Genomic DNA, 25,688 nt, shown 5'->3' on the forward strand with positions numbered 1-25,688 from the left:
TATGTATGCAAATTGGGTACCCAGGTGGATGCTGTTGAAGTGAGCCATGACCAGCCTTTCAAAGCATTTCATGGCTACCGACGTGAGTGCTATGGGGCGGTAATAATTTGGAAGGTTACCTTCACTTTCTTGGACACAGAGACTATGATGGTCTGCTTGAAACATGTAGGTATTACAAACGTGGCCAGTGAGAGGTTGAGAATGTCAGGGAAGACACTTGCCAGTTGGTCCGGGCATGCTTTGAGTACACGTCCTGGTAATCTGTCTGACCCCGTGGCTTTGTGAATGTTGACCTGTTTAAAGGTCTTGCTCACATCGGCTACTGAGAGCGTTATCACACAGTCGTCCAGAACAGCTGGTGCTCTCATGCATGCTTCAGTGTTGCTTGCCTCGAAGCGAGCATAAAAGGCATTTAGCTCATCTTGTAGGCTCACGTCACTGGGCAGCTCGCGTCTTGGTTTCCCTTTGTAGTCCGTAATAGTTTTGAAGCCCTGCCACATCCAACGAGTTTCAGAGCCGGTGTAGTATGATTAAATCTTAATCCTGTACTGACGCTTTGCTTTTTTGATGGTTCGTCTGAGGGCATAGCGGGATTTCTTATAAGCGTCCGGATTAGTGTCTCACTCCTTGAAAGCTGCAGCTCTAGCCTTTAGCTAGATGCGAATGTTGCCTGTAATCCATGGCTTCTAGTTGGGATATGTACGTACTGTCACTGCGGGGACGACATCATCAATGCACTTATTGATGAAGCCAATGACTGAGGTGGAACACTCCTCAAAGCCATGTCTTACCAGGCATAGCTTCTCTGTCCTGCCGGTGCATGGAAAATCCCATCAGCTCTATATTGTCCGTGTCGTAATTCAGCCACGACTCTGTGAAACCTAAGATATTAGTTTTTAATGTCCCGTTGACAGGATAATCTTGGTCATTAACCTCTCTGAACTACCGATACCGGATCCGGGAGTGTGACTACACCCTCAGGCTCATTACCATAACGCAACGTTAACGATTTCTAAAAATCGCAAATGAAATGAAATAAATATGCCTGCTCTCAAGCTTAGCCTTTTCTTAACAACACTGTCATCTCAGATTTTCAAAATATGCTTTTGAACCATAGAAAATCAATCATTTGTGTAAGAGTGTTGATGGCTAGCTTAGCATTTAGCGTAGCATTTAGCACATAACATTTTCACAAAAACCAGCAAAGGAATCAAATAAAATAATTTACCTTTGAAGAACTTCAGATGTTTCAATGAGGAGACTCTCAGTTACATAGCAGATGTCCAGTTTTTCCTGAAAGATTCTTTGTGTAGGACAAATCGCTCCGTTTTGTTACTACACATTTGGCTACCGAAACAAACCGAAAACTCAGTCACCAAAACGTCGAACTTTTTTCCGAATTAACTCCATAATATCGACCGAAACATGGCAAACGTTGTTTGAATCAATCCTCAAGGTGTTTTTTCACATATCTCTTCATTGATATGCCGTTCGTGGAAGCATGGTTTTTTCTCAGAATCCCATGGAAAAATAGCAGCACCTGAGTTTTGCGCACCAATTTCCACGCAGGACACCGTGCGGACACTTGGAAAATGTAGTCTCTTATGGTCAATCTTCCAATGATATGCCTGCAAATACGTCACAATGCTCCAGACCCCTTGGGGAAACGATAGAAAGGGTAGGCTCATTCCTGTCGCATTCACAGCCATATAAGGAGATGATGCAAATCGGAGCCTCAGAAATCCTGTTCATTTCCTGGTTGCAGAAACATCTTGGTTTCGCCTGTAGCATGAGTTCTGGGGCACTCACAGTGAAAATCTTTGCAGTTCTGGAAACGTCAGAGTGTCTTCTTTCCAAAGCTACCAATTCCATGCATAGTCGAGCATCTTTTTGTGACAAAATATTGCGCTTAAAACGGGAACGTCTTTTTATCCAAAAATGGAATAGCGCCCCCATAGGCTCAAGAGGTTAATCATCCATTTTATTTTCCAATGATTGGAACATTGGCCAATAGAACGGATGGCAGTGGGGTTTACTCACTTGCCAACTAATTCTCAGAAGGCAGCCCGACCTCTGCCCCCTTTTCGCCGTCTTTTCTTCACGCAAATGACAGGGATTTGGGCCTGTTCCCCAGAAAACAGTATATCCCTCGCGTCGGACTCGTCAAAGAAAAAATCTTCTTCCAGTTCGAGGTGAGTAATCTCTGTTCTGATGTCCAAAATATATTTTCGGTCATAAGATACGGTAGCAGCAACATTGTGAACAAAATAAGTAAAAAAATAAGTTACAAATAAGTTACAAACAATGCTTTCGCAAAACAAAATAGTTGGTTAGGAGAACGTAAAACATCAGCCCTCCCTTCCGGGGCCATTCAGAATTCGGGTTTAAACTGAATGCTGTACGTCTAGCATGAATCTGACAGTTGAAATACAAATTCAATACCCTCCTCACTCAAAAAGTGGAAATCTTTCTATTTAGGGCTAGGCAGAAATATTTTGAAGAGAGGGATAAAGAGGGGAAATTACTAGCAAATTTCAGCAAACAAAAGGAATCTCTAGGCACTATACCTGCTGACCAGAACAACAGACGGGATCAGGGGGGCTCACTGCTGACCAGAACAACACATGGGATCGGACAGGCTCACCGCTGACCAGAACAACACATGGGATCGGGCAGGCTCACTGCTGACCAGAACAACACATGGGATCGAGCAGGCTCACTGCTGACCAGAACAACAGATATTAATCAGGAGGGCTCACTGCTGACCAGAACAACAGATATTAGCTCTGTATAGGTCTGAGTCTAATGCAGAACCCAGGGAAATTGAATCCTTTTATAGCTAGTTATCAGATCAAATCAAATGTTATTTGTTACATACACATGTTTAGCAGATGTTATTGCATGTGTAGTGAAATGCTTGTGTTTCCATCTCTAACAGTGCAGTAATATCTAACAGTAATATTTAACAATTTCACAACAATACACACAAATCTAAAGAAAGGAATGGAATTAAGAATATATAAATATTTGGCGAGCTGGGGACAAAATGGCGCCATAGAGAGAACACCCTGTTTCAGCGAGCTCCCGTGGCATTCATACATCTCTTTCTACATACATTTTGTAGGTTGAAAAAGTGGTAGAATTTGCTAAATAAATTCTCCTACAATGAGTCTAGACGGCTACTTCTCAAAAATTTCCGACAACATGCCCAGCAGAACTACAAAGAATTCGACCAAAACCACCATCCCTGTAGATGTGCAGGAGGAGCTAGCTAACGTTAGCGAAGCTAACACCACTGCGGATCCAGGCACAATGGAACTGGTGATTCAAAGGAGGACGTATAACATTACTAAAGTCATTGATGTTAAGAAAGGAACGGTCTTGGAAGCAATAGCGGGCCATTCAGCTGAACTACAGAGGGTTGTCAAGCATGTTGATGAGGTGGAAGGAAGAATTGCTACTGTGGAAACTTCAACTACATCAACAGACACTAAGATAAAGGCACTTGAGAAACAGGTGCGCGAAATGGCAAAGCACAATGACGACTTGGATAATCGAGGACGCAGATGAAATATCCGTGTTGTGGGACTCCCGGAAAACACTGGAGGGACACGTTCTGTAAAAAAAATTGAGGAATGGATCCCTGGCTACCTACAAATGGACACTAAGGCTGGTCGTGTGAAGCTGGACAGAGCCCATCGCTCTCAAGCACCGATACCCGGTCCCAACCAGCGCCCACGGCCGGTGGTTATAAAGTTCCACAACTTCACCGACAAGCAGCGCGTCATGGATGCGGCTAGAAACATCGGCTCTGATGGTAGTCAACGTAAAGGTTCAAAGGTCTCATTCTTCAATGATTATTCAAAGCGTTTGATGAGGTGAGGAATAGACTCAAGAGAGTGAAGATACGCACTGCTGTACCCAGCCACATTGAAGGTTATGGTCAATGGATCACCTAAAAAAACTCTACACACCTGAAGAGGCTGCTGCGTTTATTGACTCTCTCAGGTAAATAACTTTAAGCTGCACCCCCGCAGCATTGGATAACTTTTTATTTGAATCTGATCATGAAGCAGTGGGGTGAGTTCTCACGTACTCCGGTTCAGTGATATTCGTATCTTTATTATTTTTCTTGCTAAAGTAACTGCCACTGTAGCTCAGACTGAGATGTGTGTGAATCCATATTGGTGCCCAGGCTTGGTTTTAGGTGGAAGAGCCTCAATCTTCTTCTATTGATTTTCATGTCCATATATATAAAGGATGAGGCTGTTGAATGGTAATGCGGACTTAAGAGTCTACATTGGAAAGTTGAAATCCCCTGCATGTTAGCTAGTGCGAAAACCCCCTTTTGGATCTTTGAACGTTTAATTTTTGGGTTTAGTATAGTTCGGGTTCAGGGTTCATATTGTTTGTTTATGCTCGGTGAGATTGAGGAGAGTTCAACACATGGGAAAAGGTACCACCCCATGTTTACAGTAGGATTCAGTCTGGATATTGATTGGTCAAAGTGCAATGGCAGATAACAGACTGAGTGTACGTACATGGAACATTAGAGGGAGCCATAACCCCATTAAAAGGAAGAACATACTGTCTTAAAAAAAAATATATATATATATATCTATTGATATCGCCCTGTTGCAAGAAACTCATTTGGATGATAAGGAGCACCTGAAATTACAACTACAACAAGGGGGGTCAAGTGTTTTTCTCATAATTTACATCCAGAAGTAGAGGTGTAGCAATCCTTGTGAAAAATAACTTACTACTTAAGGTGTTGAATTGTGTGAAAGATACATTTGGTCGTTTTGTTATAATTAATGGTAATTTACAAGGGCAGTGACCAATATAATTTGATTTGAATACACTGGTTACATTTCTGGAACTTTTCTGTGATAGGGTAGACTGCCCTGACATTCAGACTGTGCGGAAGATTATTCTGATCCATTATGGCAACACGTCTATCTAACATAGTCCTTCAGATGCACAACTTCTTGTCTGAGTCTCTAGAGGTCGAGGCTGTGGTTGAATGGCCTCGTCAGGTTCAAGGCAGTGTGTCAGGCTTTGCCTGGTCAGTGTCTGTCATTTATAGTCCATTGTCCTGACTGTGGTTGTATCCACAGTTTCACAAAAGAAACATGTCGCATGGCCCTCTTGCTATTCCTTTCCAGGACAACAGAGTTCCCCTCCCTGTCCATGATAAATATGTGTATGTGACCAATAAAATGTGATTTGATCAACATTGAGCTGTTGTATTTCAACAAATGCCTGTTCAGAAGGGTCTAATGTGTTGTTCTTTTTTTTCAAACAATAATGCTAGACCGCATACATCTTGTTCCTGGAGTAGACTACGAGGGGAGCTAGCTTGTGTTGTCGGGGCTGTCCAGCCCTCTTGATGGACAATATGCTGGATAAAGAAGTGGATGACTCCAAAGTGGAATAGAATACAACTTTATTGTCCATGGGTTAGAAGGGAAATGTATCTTCTCCTTTCTCAACCCAAGTTGGCACAGAGTCAGCAGCAGTGCAGTGTCCGTTGAGGGAGAGCCATTATGGGGGTTAAGGGCACAACACCAGGAGATTGTACAATGGTACTGTTGGCATTGTTTGCAGAAAACAGGATCCCACATCATAGCGAATGGAAAAATGTCTATCTTCACGGTCAATCTTCGTGTAAATAAACAAATATTTTGTAGACAATCATAGTAGCAATAATTGCTTCTAATACACCAGATGTACAGACGGCCAGGTCTTGGTAGATTTGCAGTGGTCTGATACTCCTTCCATTTCAATATTATCGCTTGCACAGTGCTCCTTGGGATGTTTAAAGCTTGGGAAATCTTTTTGTATCCAAATCCGGCTTTAAACTTCTTCACAACAGTATCTCGGACCTGCCTGGTGTGTTCCTTGTTCTTCATGATGCTCTCTGCGCTTTTAACGGACCTCTGAGAGGATCACAGTGCAGGTGCATTTATACGGAGACTTGATTACACACAGGTGGATTGTATTTATCATCATTAGTCATTTAGGTCAACATTGGATCATTCAGAGATCCTCACTGAACTTCTGGAGAGAGTTTGCTGCACTGAAAGTAAAGGGGCTGAATAATTTTGCACGCCCAATTTTTCAGTTTTTGATTTGTTAAAAAAGTTTGAAATATCCAATAAATGTCGTTCCACTTCATGATTGTGTCCCACTTGTTGTTGATTCTTCACAAAAAAATACAGTTTTATATCTTTATGTTTGAAGCCTGAAATGTGGCAAAAGGTCGCAAAGTTCAAGGGGGCCGAATACTTTCGCAAGGCACTGTATTTCTGCGCTGTCGGAACCAGAAGCACAAGCATTTTGCTACACTCGCATTAAAATCTGCTACCCATGTGTATGTGACCAATACAATTTGATATGAATTTTATTTTATTTGAACATGGAACTCACCTGGTTGACATTATGAAACACTCACCTGGTTGACAACATAAAACACTCACCTGGTTGACAACATAAAACACTCACCTGGTTGACAACATAAAACACTCACCTGGTTGACAACATAAAACACTCACCTGGTTGACAACATAAAACACTCACCTGGTTGACAACATGCATGGATCTTCTTCAGCAGCTGAACACATTTCTCTTCCTTCCAGTCATGGAGGATTCTGGCCAAGATGTACAGATCAGCTGGAGGGATGTCTCCACCAAAGAAGTCTCCTACAAAACAACATCATTCATTTATACAGACTGATCATCTGAGGTGTTGAGGTTAGGAGGGTTAACGATGCTCACCCTCCTGAAACACGATGGTATCGTCCTGTTCAGAGAAGTGCTGTCTGGCTGTCTGGATGACTGTAGGAAGGTCCAGCACAGTGACAGAGGAGGAGGGGTAGGCCTTGGACAGCTCCCTGGCCAGAGCCCCCGAACAACCTGCAACAGGCCAACAACACCACCACACAATATCACCACCACCACACAATATCACCACCACCACACAATATCACCACCACCACACAATATCACCACCACCACACAATACCACCACCACCACACAATATCACCACCACCACACAATATCACCACTACCACACAATACCACCACCACCACCACCACACAATATCACCACCACCACACAATATCACCACAACAACACAATAACACCACCACCACACAATACCACCACAACAACACAATATCACCACCACACAATCAATCAATTTACCTTCCACCAGGGGTCAGGGTTAGGGTTTGGGTCAGGTTCAGGGTTAGGGTCAGGGTTAGGGTCAGGTTCAGGGTCAGGGTTGGGGTTAGGGTCAGGGTCAGGTTCAGGGTTAGGGTCAGGTTCAGCGTTAGGGTCAGGGTTAGGGTCAGGTTCAGGGTTGGGGTCAGGTTCAGGGTTAGGGTTATGGTTGGGGTTAGGGTCAGGTTCAGGGTTAGGTTTAGGGTCAGGGTTAGGGTTAGGGTCAGGGTTAGGGTTAGGGTTAGGGTCAGGGACAGGTTCAGGGTTAGGGTCAGGGTCAAGGTCAGGTTTAGGGTCAGGGGTTAGGGTTAGGGTTAGGTTCAGGGTCAGGGTTAGGGTCAGGGTAAGGTTCAGGGTTAGGGTCAGGGTTAGGTTCAGGGTCAGGGTTAGGGTAAGGGTTAGGTGGGTTAGGGTTAGGGTCAGGTTCAGGGTTGGGGTCAGGTTCAGGGTTAGGGTTATGGTTGGGGTTAGGGTCAGGTTGAGGTTAAGGGTCAGGGTTAGGTTTAGGGTCAGGGTTAGGGTTAGGGTCAGGGTCAAGGTTGGGTCAGGGTTAGGGTTAGGGTCAGGGACAGGTTCAGGGTTAGGGTCAAGGTCAGGGTTAGGGTCAGGGTAAGGTTCAGGGTTAGGGTCAGGGTTAGGTGGGTTAGGGTCGAGTTAGGGTTATGGGGTTAGGGTTAGGGTCAGGGTTAGGGTCAGGGTTAGGTTCAGGGTTTAGGGTTAGTGTCAGGGTGAGGTTCAGGGTTAGCTTCAGGATCAGCTTCAGGGTTAGGGTTAGGGTCAGGGTTGGGGTTAGGGTTGGGGGTCGGTGTTGGGGTCAGGGTTAGGTTCAGGTTCAGGGTTCGGGTCAGGGTTAGGGTCAGGTTCAGGGTTGGGTTCAGGGTTAGGGTCAGGTTCAGGTTTAGGGTCAGGGTTAGGGTCAGGGTTAGGGTCAGGGTCAAGGTTGGGTCAGGGTTAGGGTCAGGGACAGGTTCAGTGTTAGGGTCAGGGTTAGGGTCAGGGTCAAGGTCAGGTTTAGGGTTAGGGTCAGGGTTAGGGGTTAGGGTCAGGGTTAGGGTTAGGTTCAGGGTCAGGGTTAGGGTCAGGGTAAGGTTCAGGGTTAGGGTCAGGGTTAGGTTCAGGGTCAGGGTTAGGTGGGTTAGGGTCAGGTTAGGGTTATGGGGTTAGGGTTAGGGTCAGGGTTAGGTTCAGGGTTAGCTTCAGGGTCAGCTTCAGGGTTAGGGTCAGAGTTAGGGTCAGGGTTGGGGTCGGTGTGGGGGTCAGGGTTAGGTTCAGGGTCAGGGTCAGGGTTAGGGTCAGGTTAGGGGTCAGGGTCAGGGGTAGGGTCAGGGTTATGGGGTTAGGGTTATGGGGTTAGGGTCATGGGGTTAGGGTCATGGGGTTAGGTGGGTTAGGGTCGGGTAAGGGTTATGGGGTTAGGGTTAGGTTCAGGGTTAGGGTCAGGGTGAGGTTCAGGGTTAGCTTCAGGGTCAGCTTCAGGGTTAGGGTCAGAGTTAGGGTCAGGGTTGGGGTCGGTGTTGGGGTCAGGGTCAGGTTAGGGGTCAGGTTCAGGGGTAGGGTCAGGGTTATGGGGTTAGGGTTATGGGGTTAGGGTCATGGGGTTAGGGTCATGGGGTTAGGGTCAGGGTTAGGGTCAGGGTTAGGGTTAGGTCGGTTAGGTTGAGGGTTAGGTGGGTTCGGGTCAGGGTTATGGGGTTAGGGTTAGGATTATGGGGTTAGGGTTAGGTTCAGGGTTATGGTCAGGGTTAGGTTCAGGGTTAGGGTCAGGTGGATTAGGGTCAGGGTTATGGGGTTAGGGTTATGGGGTTAGGGTTATGGGTTAGGGTTTGGGTTAGTGTTAGGGTGAGGGTTATGGGGTTAGGGTGAGGGTTATGGGGTTAGGGTTGGGGTCAGGGTTATGGGGTTAGGGTTTGGGTTAGTGTTAGTGTTATGGGGTTAGGGTTAGGGTCAGGGTTTGGGTTATGGGGTTAGGTTAGGGTTATGGGGTTAGGGTTAGGGTTATGGGGTCAGGGTTATGGGGTTAGGGTTTGTGTTAGGGTTATGGGGTTAGGGTCAGGGTTAGGGTTAGGGTCAGGGTTAGGTTCATGACTAGGGTCAGGGTTAGGGTCAGGGTTAGGTTCAGGTTCAGGTCTAGGTTCAGGGTCAGGGTCAGGATTTGGTTTAGGCTCACCTACCTCCAAGGTCCACCATGGCCTTAAAGCAGGAGAGGTTGAAGGCTGTGACGATGTCGTGTCCATCCAGGATCCATGTTGAGTTCATCAGACCCATAAACTTCAGCATCTCCTCCTCTGACCTGAAACAGTAGACAGCTGCCTTCACAAAACCCCACAAGGTACTGATGGACTGCAAGAATATCCTCTTTACCAGGGGTTTGAGCTGCTCCCCTCAGGGTGACATAACAGGGTACCGGGGGACAAAAGAAATAGGCCAAACAATCCTTTGTCCCAGTAGCAGTAAGGCTCCTGAATGTTTAAACTACCAGGAGGACCAGTGTTCTGACCTACAGCTAACATTGTAGTTAAACTACCAGGAGGACCAGTGTTCCTGGACTACAGCTAACATTGTAGTTAAACTACCAGGAGGACCAGTGTTCTGGACTACAGCTAACATTGTAGTTAAACTACCAGGAGGACCAGTGTTATGGACTACAGCTAACATTGTAGTTAAACTACCAGGAGGACCAGTGTCCTGGCCTTCAGCTAACATTGTAGTTAAACTACCAGGAGGACCAGTGTTCTGACCCACAGCTAACATTGTAGTTAAACTGCCAGGAGGACCAGAGTTCCTGGACTACAGCTAACATTGTAGTTAAACTACCAGGAGGACCAGTGGTCTGACCTACAGCTAACATTGTAGTTAAACTACCAGGAGGACCAGTGTTCTGGACTACAGCTAACATTGTAGTTAAACTACCAGGAGGACCAGTGTTCTGGCCTCCAGCTAACATTGTAGTTAAACTACCAGGAGGACCAGTGTTCTGACCCACAGCTAACATTGTAGTTAAACTACCAGGAGGACCAGTGTTCTGGCCTACAGCTAACATTGTAGTTAAACTACCAGGAGGACCAGTGGTCTGGCCTCCAGCTAACATTGTAGTTAAACTACCAGGAGGACCAGTGTTCTGGACTACAGCTAACATTGTAGTTAAACTACCAGGAGGACCAGTGTTCTGGCCTCCAGCTAACATTGTAGTTAAACTACCAGGAGGACCAGTGTTCTGGCCTACAGCTAACATTGTAGTTAAACTACCAGGAGGACCAGTGTTCTGGCCTACAGCTAACATTGTAGTTAAACTACCAGGAGGACAAGTTTTCCTGGACTACAGCTAACATTGTAGTTAAACTACCAGGAGGACCAGTGGTCTGACCTACAGCTAACATTGTAGTTAAACTACCAGGAGGACCAGTGTTCTGGACTACAGCTAACATTGTAGTTAAACTACCAGGAGGACCAGTGTTCTGCCCTACAGCTAACATTGTAGTTAAACCTGCAGGAGGACCAGTGTTCTGGCCTCCAGCTAACATTGTAGTTAAACTACCAGGAGGACCAGTGTTCTTTCCTCCAGCTAACATTGTAGTTAAACTACCAGGAGGACCAGTGTTCTGGACTACATCTAACATTGTAGTTAAACTACCAGGAGGACCAGTGTTCGGGACTACAGCTAACATTGTAGTTAAACTACCAGGAGGACCAGTGTTCTGGCCTCCATCTAACATTGATCTATAGATACACTGTCTCTGACTGAGGCCCAGTCTGGAACCATAATGATCCTCTACTATAGATCTATATATATGTGTCTCCTGACCCCTCCTGTCTCAGCCTCCAGTATTTATGCTGCAGTAGTTTATGTGTCGGGGGGCTAGGGTCAGTTTGTTATCTGGAGTACTTCTCCTGTCCTATTCGGTGTCCTGTGTGAATCTAAGTGTGCGTTCTCTAATTCTCTCCTTCTCTCTTTCTTTCTCTCTCTCGGAGGACCTGAGCCCTAGGACCATGCCCCAGGACTACCTGACATGATGACTCCTTGCTGTCCCCAGTCCATCTGACCGTGCTGCTGCTCCAGTTTCAACTGTTCTGCCTTATTATTATACGACCATGCTGGTCATTTATGAACATTTGAACATCTTGGCCATGTTCTGTTATAATCTCCACCTGGCACAGCCAGAAGAGGACTGGCCACCCCACATAGCCTGGTTCCTCTCTAGGTTTCTTCCTAGGTTTTGGCCTTTCTAGGGAGTTTTTCCTAGCCACCGTGCTTCTACGCCTGCATTGCTTGCTGTTTGGGGTTTTAGGCTGGGTTTCTATACAGCACTTTGAGATATCAGCTGATGTACGAAGGGCTATATAAATAAATTTGATTTGATATACACTGTCTCTGACTGAGGCCCTGTCTGGAACCATAATGATCCTCTAATATAGATCTATATATACACTGTCTCTGACTGAGGCCCTGTCCGGAACCATAATGATCCTCTACTATAGATCTATATATACACTGTCTCTGACTGAGGCCCAGTCTGGAACCATAATGATCCTCTACTATAGAGCTATATATACACTGTCTCTGACTGAGGCCCTGTCCGGAACCATAATGATCCTCTACTATAGATCTATATATACACTGTCTCTGACTGAGGCCCTGTCCGGAACCATAATGATCCTCTACTATAGATCTATATATACACTGTCTCTGACTGAGGCCCAGTCTGGAACCATAATGATCCTCTACTATAGAGCTATATATACACTGTCTCTGACTGAGGCCCTGTCTGGAACCATAATGATCCTCTACTATAGATCTATATATACACTGTCTCTGACTGAGGCCCTGTCTGGAACCATAATGATCCTCTACTATAGATCTATATATACACTGTCTCTGACTGAGGCCCTGTCCGGAACCATAATGATCCTCTACTATAGATCTATATATACACTGTCTCTGACTGAGGCCCAGTCTGGAACCATAATGATCCTCTACTATAGAGCTATATATACACTGTCTCTGACTGAGGCCCTGTCTGGAACCATAATGATCCTCTACTATAGATCTATATATACACTGTCTCTGACTGAGGCCCTATCTGGAACCATAATGATCCTCTCCTATAGATCTATATAGATACTGTCTATACTTGCATGGTTTTTACAATGCTACTATTCTCACTAGAACCTGTTGCAATATATAATACATGTTTCCGAATGTAATTATAATTAATGCAAACTATTCAATTATTTATTGAGGGGGAAAACTGAATTCATAATATTCTATTGTATTATGTGCTAATGTTTATGTCCAGTGAATAAATGTTGAATCTCCTTCTATCTGTAACAGAATGAACTGGCAGTGAGGGAGACTTTCAGAGCACAGAACCCTCAGATAAAAACACTAAACCCTTCAAGGTAAATTGTTAACCCCAAATCCCTCAAGGCAAATTGTTAACCCTAAGCCCAACCCCAAATCCCCCAAGGCAAATTGTTAACCCTAAGCCCAACCCCAAATCCCCCAAGGCAAATTGTTAACCCTAAACCCAACCCTAAACCCCTCAAGGCAAATTGTTAACCCTAAGCCCAACCCCAAATCCCTCAAGGCAAATTGTTAACCCTAAACCCAACCCTAAACCCCTCAAGGCAAATTGTTAACCCTAAACCAACCCTAAACCCCTCAAGGCAAATTGTTAACCCTAAGCCCAACCCCAAACCCCTCACGGCAAATTGTTAACCCTAACCCCAAACCCCTCAAGGCAAATTGTTAACCCTAACCCTAAGCCCAACCCTAAACCCCTCAAGGCAAATTGTTAACCCTTACCCCAACCCTAAACCCCCAAGGCAAATGTTCAAGCACAAAAAGGAGATGAATGTCTTGGCCTCCCATCCTAACACTAACACATTCTAACTCTAACCCAACCTAACCCTAATCCATACTAACGCTAACCCATCCTAACCTTAACCCTTCCCAACCCATACCAACCCTAACCCTAACCCAACCTAACTCTAACCCATACTAACTCTAACCCATACTAACTCTAACCCATCCAAACCCTAACCCATACTAACTCTAACCCATCCAAACCCTAACCCATACTAACTCTAACCCATCCAAACCCTCACCCATACTAACCCTAACCCATACTAACTCTAACCCAACATAACTCTAACCCATACTAACTCTAACCCATCCAAACCCTAACCATACTAACTCTAACCCAACCTAACTCTAACCCATACTAACTAACCTAACCTTAACCCATCCTAACCCATACTAACTCTAACCCATCCTAACCTTAACCCATCCCAGCCCATACTAACTCTAACCCATCCAAACCCTCACCCATACTAACCCTAACCCATACTAACTCTAAACCAACCTAACTCTAACCCATACTAACTCTAACCCATACTAACTCTAACCCATCCAAACCCTAACCATACTAACTCTAACCCAACCTAACTCTAACCCATACTAACTAACCCAACCTAACCTTAACCCATCCTAACCCATTCTAACTCTAACCCATCCTAACCTTAACCCATCCCAGCCCATACTAACTCTAACCCATACTAACTAACACAACCTAATCTTAACCCATCCTAACCCATACTAACTCTAACCCAACCTAACCTTAACCCATCCCAGCCCATACTAACCCTAACCCATCCCAGCCCATACTAACCCTAACCAATACTAACTCTTTAAAAAAATATATTTGTATTTTATTTCACCTTTATTTAACCAGGTAGGCTAGTTGAGAACAAGTTCTCATTTGCAACTGCGACCTGGCCAAGATAAAGCATAGCAGTGTGAACAGACAACACAGAGTTACACATGGAGTAAACAATTAACAAGTCAATAACACAGTAGAAAAAAAAGAGAGTCTATATACATTGTGTGCAAAAGGCATGAGGAGGTAGGCGAATGATTACAATTTTGCAGATTAACACTGGAGTGATAAATTATCAGATGGTCATGTACAGGTAGAGATATTGGTGTGCAAAAGAGCAGAAAAGTAAATAAATAAAAACAGTATGGGGATGCGGTAGATAAAAATGGGTGGGCTATTTACCGATAGACTATGTACAGCTGCAGCGATTGGTTAGCTGCTCAGATAGCAGATGTTTGAAGTTGGTGAGGGAGATAAAAGTCTCCAACTTCAGCGATTTTTGCAATTCGTTCCAGTCACAGGCAGCAGAGAACTGGAACGAAAGGCGGCCAAATGTGGAGTTGGCTTTAGGGATGATCAGTGAGATACACCTGCTGGAGCGCGTGCTACGGATGGGTTTTGCCATTGTGACCAGTGAACTGAGATAAGGCGGAGCTTTACCTAGCATGGACTTGTAGATGACCTGGAGCCAGTGGGTCTGGCGACGAATATGTAGCGAGGGCCAGCCAACTAGAGCATACAAGTCGCAGTGGTGGGTGGTATAAGGTGCTTTAGTGACAAAACGGATGGCACTGTGATAAACTGCATCCAGTTTGCCGAGTAGAGTGTTGGAAGCAATTTTGTAGATGACATCGCCGAAGTCGAGGATCGGTAGGATGGTCAGTTTTACTAGGGTAAGTTTGGCGGCGTGAGTGAAGGAGGCTTTGTTGCGGAATAGAAAGCCGACTCTTGATTTGATTTTCGATTAGAGATGTTTGATATGAGTCTGGAAGGAGAGTTTACAGTCTAGCCAGGCACCTAGGTACTTATAGATGTCCACATATTCAAGGTCGGAACCATCCAGGGTGGTGATGCTGGTCAGGCGTGCGGGTGCAGGCAGCGAACGGTTGAAAAGCATGCATTTGGTTTTACTAGCGTTTAAGAGCAGTTGGAGGCCACTGAAGGAGTGCTGTATGGCATTGAAGCTCGTTTGGAGGTTAGATAGCACAGTGTCCAAGGACGGGCCGGAAGTATATAGAATGGTGTCGTCTGCGTAGAGGTGGGTCAGGGAATCGCCCGCAGCAAGAGCAACATCATTGATATATACAGAGAAAAGAGTCGGCCCGAGGATTGAACCCTGTGGCACCCCCATGGAGACTGCCAGAGGACCGGACAGCATGCCCTCCGATTTGACACACTGAACTCTGTCTGCAAAGTAATTGGTGAACCAGGCAAGGCAGTCATCCGAAAACCGAGGCTACTGAGTCTGCCGATAACAATATGGTGATTGACAGAGTCGAAAGCCTTGGCAAGGTCGATGAAGACGGCTGCACAGTACTGTCTTTTATCGATGGCGGTTATGATATCGTTTAGTACCTTGAGCGTGGCTGAGGTGCACCCGTGACCGGCTCGGAAACCAGATTGCACAGCGGAGAAGGTACGTGGGATTTGAGATGGTCAGTGACCTGTTTGTTGACTTGGCTTTCGAAGACCTTAGATAGGCAGGGCAGGATGGATATAGGTCTGTAACAGTTTGGGTCCAGGGTGTCTCCCCCTTTGAAGAGGGGGATGACTGCGGCAGCTTTCCAATCCTTGGGGATCTCAGACGATATGAAAGAGAGGTTGAACAGGCTGGTAATAGGGGTTGCGACAATGGCGGCGGATAGTTTCAGAAATAGAGGGTCCAGATTGTCAAGCCCAGCTGATTTGTACGGGTCCAGGTTTTGCAGCTCTTTCAGAACATCTGCTATCTGGATTTGGGAAAAAGGAAGAACCTGGAGAGGCTTGGGCGAGTAGCTGCGGGGGGGCGGAGCTGTTGGCCGAGGTTGGAGTAGCCAGGCGGAAGGCATGGCCAGCTGTTGAGAAATGCTTGTTGAAGTTTTCGATAATCATGGATTTATCGGTGGTGACCGTGTTACCTAGCCTCAGTGCAGTGGGCAGCTGGGAGGAGGTGCTCTTGTTCTCCATGGACTTCACAGTGTCCCAGAACTTTTTGGAGTTGGAGCTACAGTATGCAAACTTCTGCCTGAAGAAGCTGGCCTTAGCTTTCCTGACTGACTGCGTGTATTGGTTCCTGACTTCCCTGAACAGTTGCATATCGCAGGGACTATTCGATGCTATTGCAGCCCGCCACAGGATATTTTTGTGCTGGTCGAGGGCAGTCAGGTCTGGAGTGAACCAAGGGCTATATCTGTTCTTATCTGCATTTTTTGAACGGAGCATGCTTATCTAAAATGGTGAGGAACCCAACCTAACCTTAACCCATCCCAACCCATACTAACTCTAACCCATACTAACTCTAACCCAACCTAACCCTAACCCATCCAAACCCTAACCCATCCAAACCCTAACCCATCCTAACCCATACTAACTGGGGCGGCAGGGTAGCCTAGTGGTTAGAGCGTTGGACTAGTAACCGGAAGGTTGCGAAAAAAAAATAAGAATAAGAAAATAAGAATGTGTTCTTAACTAACTTGCCTGGTTAAATAAAGGTAAAAAAAAAATAAAAAAATAAAAATAAAACTTTAACCCATCCTAACCGTAAACCATCCCAAACTAACTCTAACCCATCCTAACCCATACTAACTCTAACCCATATTAACTCTAACCCATCCCAACCCATCCAAACCCTAACCCATACTAACCCTAACCTATTCTAACCCTAACCCATCCTAACCCAACCTAACTCTAACCCATATTAACTCTAACCCATCCTAACCCTAACCCAACCTAAATCTAACCCATCCTAACCCATCCCAACCCATACAAACCCTAACCTAACCTAATGCTAACCCATCCTTTTCCCGAAGCGGATCCTCTGTTTGGTCCACCACCGAGGACAATGGATCGGATCCCAGCCGGCGACCCAAAACAACGGCGCCGCAGAAGGGGCAGATGGAGCGGTCTTCTGGTCAGGCTCCGTAGACGGGCACATCGTGCACCGCTCCTGAGTATACTACTCGCCAATGTCCAGTCTCTTCACAACAAGGTAGATTAAATTCTAGCAAGGGCTGCCTTCTAGAGAGACATCAGAGATTGTAACATTCTTTGTTTCACGGAAACATGGTTCACTCGGGATACGTCATCAGAGTCGGTACAGCCACCTGGTTTCTTCACACATCACGCCGACAGAAACAAACATCTCTCTGGTAAGAAGAAGGGCGGGGGTGCATGCCTTATGATTAATGAGACGTGGTGTGATCATAACAACATACAGGAAGTCCTTTTGTTCACCTGACCTAGAATTCCTTACAATGAAATGGCGACTGCATTATCTACCAAGAGAATTCTCTTCGACCATAATCACAGTTGTGTATATCCCCCCCAAGCAGACACATCGACGGCCCTGAAAGAACTTAATTTGACTCTATGTAAACTGGAAACCACATATCCTGAGGCTGCATTCATTGTACATAGTCTATTGGTAAATAGCCCACCCATTTTCACCTACCTCATCCCCATACTGTTTTTATTTATTTACTTTTCTGCTCTTTTGCACACCAATATCTCTACCTGTACATGACCATCTGATCATTTATCACTCCAGTGTTAATCTGCAAAATTGTAATTATTCGCCTACCTCCTCATGCCTTTTGCACACATTGTATATAGACTCCCCCCTTTGTTTTCTACTGTGTTATTGACTTGTTAATTGTTTATTCCATGTGTAACTCTGTGTTGTCTGCTCACACTGCTATGCTTTATATTGGCCAGGTCGCAGTTGCAAATGAGAACATGTTCTCAACTAGCCTACCTGGTTAAATAAAGGTGAAATAAAAAAATAAAATAAAAATTGTAGCTGGGGATTTTAACAAGGCTAATCTGAAAACAAGGCTCCCTAAATTTTATCAGCATATCGAATGCGCGACCCGGGCTGGCAAAATCCTGGATCATTGTTATTCTAAGTTCTGCGATGCATGTAAAGCCCTCCCCCGCCCTCCTTTCGGGAAATCTGACCACGACTCCATTTTGTTGCTCCCAGCCTATAGACAGAAACTAAAACAGGAAGTGCCCGTGCTCTGGTCTGTTCAACAATGGTCCTACCAATCGGATTCCACGCTTCAAGATTGTGTCAAACACGTGGACTGGGATATGTTCCGCATAGCGTCAAACAATAACATTGATGAATACGCTGATTCGGTGAGCGAGTTTATTAGCAAGTGCATCGGTGATGTTGTACCCACAGCGTCTATTAAAACATTCCGCAACCAGAAACTGTGGATTGATGGCAGCATTCGCGCAAAACTGAAAGCGTGAACCACTGCTTTTAGTCAGGGCAAGGTGACCGGAAACATGACCGAATACAAACAGTGTAGCTATTCCCTCCGCAAGGCAATCAAACAAGCTAAGGTTCAATATAGAGACAAAGTAGAGTCACAATTCAACGGCTCAGACACGAGAGGTATCTACAGGGTCTACAGTCAATCACGGACTACAAAAGGAAAACCAGCCACGTCGCGGACCACTATGTCTTGCTCCCAGACAAACTGAACAACTTCTTTGCTCGCTTTGAGGACAATACAGTGCCACTGACACGGCCCGCTAACAAAACCTGCGGGCTCTCCTTCACTGCAGCCAACGTGAGTAAAACATTTAAACGTGTTAATCTTTGCAGGGCTGCCGGCCCAGACTGCATCCCCAGCCGCATCCTCAGAGCATGACCATCTGGCTGGTGTGTTTACGGACATATTCAATCAATCCTTATCCCAGTCTGCTGTTCCCACATGCTTCAAGAAGGCCACCATTGTTTCTGTTCCCAAGAAAGCGAAGGTAACTGAGCTAAATGACTATCGCCCTAAAGCACTCACTTCTGTCATCATGAAGTGCTTTGAGAGACTAGTCAAGGACCATACCACCTCCACCCTACCTGACACCCTAGACTCACTCCAATTTGCTTACCGCCCCAATAGGTCCACAGATGACGCAATAAAATCACACTGCCCTAACCCATCTGGACAAGAGGAATACCTATGTACGAATGCTGTTCATCGACTACAGCTCAGCATTTAACACCATAGTACCCTCCAAACTCGTCATCAAGCACGAGACCCTGGGTCTCGACCCCGCCTTGTGTAACTGGGTCCTGGACTTCCTGACAGGCTGTCCCCAGGTGGTGAGGTTAGAAAACAACATCTCCACCCCGCTGATCCTCAACACTGGGGCCCCACAAGGGTGCGTTCTCAGCCCTCTCCTGTACTCCCTGTTCACCCGCGTGGCCATGCACGCCTCCAGCACAAGCATTTCGCTACACTCGCATTAACATCTGCTAACCATGTGTATGTGACAAATAAAATGTCATTTGATTTGATAACCCTAACCCATACTAACTCTAACCCAACCTAACCCATACTAGGATATATTTGAAGTTATATAATTCCTCTACTTCCTTGATAAAGATGATACAGTCCACCTACCTGTAGATGGTTTGGAAGATGTCTTCAGGTGAGATGCCAAATGTTTTTTCATTTTGGTTCTTCCCCTCTCTGTAAAACATCAAACACAATGACCGTCAGCTGAGAAGCATATGAAAACATAACCCTGCTTAACTGATGCAATGTAACGGTTTATGTGAGGTAGATGAACATGAAATTCTTCTCTTATGACATAACCCAGATAAACTGTTGTAATGTAATGGTTTATGTGAGGTAGATGAACATGACATTAGTATTCAGTTGGGAGTACATCTTCATTCAGCATCTGGTGTTGTATTGTTGTTTAGCCACCTGACAGCATGCACCATGTTGTTCCACAGAGGGTAGATGGTCTGTGATTGGTAGATGATCATGTCATGAAGAGACTTGGCGCTGCCCTTGGCCAGGTAGAGGTTGGCCACATCAGTACCGCTGTAACAGGCTAGAACCAAGAGAAAAGTAAAAACATTACTGCTATAACATACTGAACCAAGAGAACATTACTGCTGTAACACTCTAGAACCAAGAGAACATTACTGCTGTAACATGCTAGAACTAAAAGAACACTACTGCTGTAACACTCTAGAACCAAGAGAACATTACTGATGTAATGATCTAGAACCAAGAGAACATTACTGCTGTAACACTTTAGAACCAAGAGAACATTACTGCTGTAATATGCTAGAACTAAAAGAACAGTACTGCTGTAATAATCTAGAACCAAGACAACCGTACTGCTGTAACACCCTAGAACCAAGAGAACACTACTGCTTTTATACACTAGAATAGTGCTGCTGTAACATGTAAGAACCATGAGAACAGTACTGTGGTAACATGCTAGAACCATGAGAACAGTGCTGTGGTAACATGCTAGAACCATGAGAACAGTACTGCTGTAACATGTTAGAACCAAAATAACTGTACTGCTGTAACACAATAACCAAAATAACAGTACATTACTGCAGTAACACTCTAGAACCAAGACAAAAGTACTGAACCGAAAGAACCAAGGGAACAGGAACAAAAAATAACCAAAAGTAAAGTAACTGTTTATTTTTTAGAACCAAGAGAAAAGTACTACTGTAACACGATGGAAACCATGAGAACAGTACTGCTGTAACACGCTAGAAACAAGAGAACAGAAACAAGCAAGAACTAAGAGAACAGAACTGCTGTAATAATCTAGAACAAATAGAACAGTACTGCTGTAACACTTGAACAAAGACGAAAATACTTCAGAGTACAAAGAGTACAGTAGTGCTGTAAAACTAGAACCATGAGAACTGTACTGCTGTAACAGTCTAGAACCAGGACATCTGTACTGCTATAACAGTCTAGAACCAGGACAACTGTCACGCCCTGGTCTAAGTATTTTGTGTTTTTCTTCATGTATTGGGTCAGGCCAGGGTGTGGCATGGGGTTTTTTGTATTGTGGTGTGTTTTGTCTTGGGTTCTGGTGTGTATGTATTGGGATTGTAGCTAGTGGGGTTATCTAGCAAAGTCTATGGCTGTCTGGAGTGGTTCTCAATCAGAGGCAGGTGTTTATCGTTGTCTCTGATTGGGAACCATATTTAGGCAGCCATATTCTTTGAGTTTGTCGTGGGTGATTGTCCTTAGTGTTTTTGTTCCTGTCGCTGTGTTAGTTGACACAAGTATAGGCTGTTTCGGTTTTCGTTACGTTTATTGTTTTGTAGTGTTTTGTGTGTATTCGTGTTACGTTTGTTTGATTAAACATGGATCGCAATCTACACGCTGCATTTTGGTCCGACTCTCCTTCACCACAAGAGAACCGTTACAACAACTGTACTGCTGTAACAGTCTAGAACCAGGAGAACTGTACTGCTGTAACAGTCTAGAACCAGGACAACTGTACTGCTGTAACACTAGAACCAAGAGGACTGTACATTACTGCTGTAATGTTAAACCAAGAGAACTGTACTGCTGTAACACTAGAACCAAGAGAACATTGCTGCTGTAACATGCAAGAACCAAGAGAACTGTACTGCTGTAACACTAGAACCAAGAGAACTGTACTGCTGTAACACTAGAACCAAGAGAACATTACTGCTGTAACACGCAATAACCAAGAGAACTGTACTGCTGTAACACTAGAACCAAGAGAACTGTACATTACTGCTGTAACGTTAAACCAAGAGAACAGTACTGCTGTAACACTCTAGTACCAAGAAAACAGTTCTGCTGTAACACAATAACCAAAATTACAGTACATTACTGCTGAAACAAGATAAAAACAAGAAAACAGTTCTGCTGTAACACAATAACCAAAACAACAGTACATTACTGCTGAAACAAGATAAAACCAAGAGAACAGTACTGTTTTAACATTCTAAAACAAAGTGAAAAGTACTGTTGTAACACTAGAACCAGGATAACAGTACAATACTGCTGTAGCACTAGAACCAAGAGAACATAACTTCTGGAACACTAAAACCAAGAGAACAGTACTGTTTTAACATTCTAAAACAAAGTGAAAAGTACTGTTGTAACACTAGAACCAGGATAACAGTACAATACTGCTGTAGCACTAGAACCAAGAGAACAGAACTTCTGGAACACTAGAACCAAGAGAACATAACTGCTGTAACACAATAACCAAAATAACTGTCACGTTCTGACCTTTATTTCTTTTGTTTTGTATTTATTTAGTATGGTCAGGGCATGAGTTGGGTGGATGAGTTGGATTTCTATGTTTCGTCCTAGTATGGTTCTCAATCAGTGGCAGGTGTCATTAGTTGTCTCTGATTGAGAATCATACTTAGGTAGCCTGGGTTGCACTGTTTGTTTGTGGGTGATTGTCTATGTTAGTGGCTTGTGTCAGCACAGGTGTCATTTGTAGCTTCACGGTTGTATTTGTATTTTTGTTACTCTTTGTATAGTGTTCAGTGTTCTCTTTATTAAAATTCACTATGAACACATACCACGCCGCATATTGGTCCTCTGATCCTTCTCGCCTCTCCTCTTCGGAAGAAGAGGAGGAAATCCGTGACAATAACAGTACAATACTGCTGTAACAAGATAAAACCAAGAGAACAGTACTGTTTTAACATTCTAAAACAAAGTGAACAGTACTGGTTTAACACTAGAACAAATGGATCAGTACTGCTGTAACACTAGAACAAAGAGAACAGAACTGCTGTAAAAGTAGAACCAAAAGAACAGCAGTGCTGTAACACTAGACCAAAGACAACAGCAGATTACTGCTGTAATATTCTAGAACCAGGTGAACAGTACTGCTGTAACACAAGAACCAAGATAACATTACTGCTGTAACACTCTAGAACCAATAGAACATTACTGCTGTAATGACCTAGAACCAAGAGAACATTACTGCAGTAACATGCTGGAACTAAAAGAGCAGTACTGCTGTAACACTCTAGAACCAGGTGAACAGACTTCGGCGGACGACGTGACAGTACCCCCCTTGACGCGCGGCTCCAGCAGTGAGTCGACACCGACCTCGGGGATGACCCAGAGGATGAGGCGCAGGGCGATCCGGATGGAGTCGGTGGAAATCCCGCAGCAACGAAGGGTCCAGAACGTCCTCCACCGGCACCCAGCATCTCTCCTCCAGACCCGCACCTCAGCTTCCTGGAGTGGACCAGCCATCACCGGCCTGAGGAGAGACACATGGAACGAGGGACTAATACGATAATCTGTGGGAAGTGGTAACCTGTGCATACCTCGTTCAGTCCCCTCAGGACTTTAAATGGCCCCACAAACTGCGGACCCAGCTTCCGGCAGGGCAGGTTTCGGGGCAGGTTACGGGTCGAGAGACAGATTCGGTCCACCGGTGCAAACACCGGGGCCTCTCTGCGGTGGCGGTCGGCGCTCGCTTTTTGCTGACTCACTGCCCATTGTAGGTGCACATGGGCGGCATCCCAGGTTTCCTCTGAGCGCTTAAACCATTTGTCCACTGCAGGAGCTTCGATCTGACTCTGATGCCACGGTGCCAGAACCGGTTGATACTCCAGTACGCACTGGAAAGGAGAGAGGTTAGTGGAGGAGTGGCAGAGTGAGTTTTGGGCCATCTTTGCCCAGGGGACGAACGCCGCCCACTCCCCCGGCTGGTCCTGGAAATATGACCACAGAAACCTACCCACATCCTGGTGGTGAGGCTGACCGAGACCCCCAGACGTTCCATGAACACTCTCCATACCTTGGACGTGAACTGGGGACCCCGATCAGAAACGATGTCCTCAGGTACCCCGTAGTGCCGGAAGACGTGTGTGAACAGGGCCTCCGCAGTCTGTAGGGCCGTAGGGAGACCGGGCAAAGGGAGGAGACGGCAGGACTTAGAATACCGATGCACAAGGACCAGGATCGTGGTGTTGCCCTGTGAGGGAGGAAGATCTGTCAGGAAATCCACCGACAGTTGCGACCACGGTCGTTGTGGAACGAGTAGGGGTTGTAATTTCTCTATGGGCAGGTGCCTGGGAGCCTTGCACTGAGCGCACACCGAGCAGGAAGAAACATAAACCCTCACGTCCTTGGCCAAGGTGGGCCACCAGTACTTCCCACTAAGGCAACGCACTGTCCGGGACGACCAGAGGAGGGTGAAGTATGGGCCCAATATATCAAATGGTCGCGGAGAGCAGACGGAACGTACAGGCGCCCAATTGGACACTGGGGGGGAGTGGGCTCTGTGCATAACGCCCTCTCGATGTCCGCGTCCAGCTCCCACACCACCGGTGCCACCAGGCAAGAGGCTGAAAGTATGGGAGTTTGATCCATGGACCGCTCCTCTATGTCATACATCCGGGACACTGCATCTGCCTTAGCGTTCTGGGAACCTGGTCTGTAGGATAGAGTGAAAACCAAACGGGTAAAGAACATAGCCCACCTTGCCTGGCGAGGCTTCAGTCTCCTCGCTGCCCGGATGTACTCCAGATTGCGGTGGTCAGTCCAGATGAGAAAAGGGTGTTTAGCCCCCTCAAGCCAATGTCTCTGCGCCTTCAGAGCCTTGACAACAGCCAACAGTTCCGGTCCCCCACATCATAGTTTCGCTCCACCGGGCTGAGCTTCTTCGAAAACGAAGCACAGGGGCGGAGCTTTGGTGGCATGCCCGAGCGCTGAGAGAGCACGGCTCCTATCCCAGCCTCGGACGCGTCTACTTCCACTATGAACGCCAAAGAGGGATCCAAATGACCTGCCCGCCTAAGCTGACAACTGCAGCCACACCGGTCCCCCTTCAGCAATGAGGTAATGGGAGCTGTTACCTTACCAAAACCCCGGATAAATCTCCGGTAGTAGTTGGAAAACCCTAGAAACCGCTGCACTTCATTTACCGTGGTGGAAGTCAGCCAATTACGCACGGCTGAAATCCGGTCACTCTCCATCTCCACCCCTGATGTGGAAATGTGGTACCCTAGGAAGGAGACGGACTGTTGGAAGAACAGACATTTATCTGCCTTGACGTACAGGTCATGCTCCAACAGTTGACCAAGCACCCTGCGCACCAGGGACACATGCTCGGCAAGTGTAGCAGAGTATATCGGAATGTCGTCGATATACACCACTACACCCTGCCCGTGCAGGTCCCGGAAAATCTCGTCAACAAAGACCTGGAAGACTGATGGAGCATTCACTAACCCGTACGGCATGACGAGGTACTCATAGTGCCCTGAGGTGGTACTAAATGCCGTCTTCCACTCGTCCCCCTCTCGGATACACACCAGGTTGTAAGCGCTCCTGAGATCCAATTTTGTGAAGAAGTGGGCCCCGTGCATTGACTCGATCGCACTGGCGATGAGAGGCAGCGGGTAGCTGTACCTCACAGTGATCTGATTGATACCTCGATAGTCAATACACGGGCGCAGACCCCCATCCTTCTTCTTCACAAAAAATAAACTCGAGGAGGCAGGTGAAGTGGAAGGCCGAATGTATCCCTGCCCCAGGGATTCGGAGACATATGTTTCCATAGCCACCGTATCCTCCTGTTACTGAGGATACACGTGACTCCTGGGAAGTGCTGCATCTCCCAGGAGATTTATCGCACAATCCCCCCGTCGATGAGGTGGTAATTCAGTCGCCCTCTTCTTACAGAAGGCGAGAGCCAAATCGGCATATTCTGAGGGGATGCGCATGGTGGACTTTCCACTGTCGTCGCACCAATGGAAACCCACACACACCTCCCTGAGCACTCTCGTGACCACCCCTTGAGAGCCCTCTGTTGC

At 45.9% G+C, this 25,688-nt stretch overlaps 1 protein-coding gene across 1 annotated transcript in view; it reads right to left on the reverse strand.

Moving 5' to 3' along the window:
* The window catches only part of asmt2 (acetylserotonin O-methyltransferase 2), a 77,497-nt gene that overhangs the window by 19,920 nt on the left and 31,889 nt on the right, over positions 1–25,688 (reverse strand). The window contains exons 4-8 of the mRNA XM_042325037.1: positions 19,807–19,936; positions 19,498–19,566; positions 9,401–9,519; positions 6,781–6,918; positions 6,583–6,705 (exon numbers count right to left, since the gene is read on the reverse strand). Coding sequence (XP_042180971.1) covers positions 6,583–6,705; positions 6,781–6,918; positions 9,401–9,519; positions 19,498–19,566; positions 19,807–19,936 — 579 coding nt within the window. The remainder of the gene's footprint in view (positions 1–6,582; positions 6,706–6,780; positions 6,919–9,400; positions 9,520–19,497; positions 19,567–19,806; positions 19,937–25,688) is intronic.

This window comes from Oncorhynchus tshawytscha, linkage group LG08, assembly GCF_018296145.1.
Source record: "Oncorhynchus tshawytscha isolate Ot180627B linkage group LG08, Otsh_v2.0, whole genome shotgun sequence".
Taxonomy (NCBI): domain Eukaryota; kingdom Metazoa; phylum Chordata; class Actinopteri; order Salmoniformes; family Salmonidae; genus Oncorhynchus; species Oncorhynchus tshawytscha.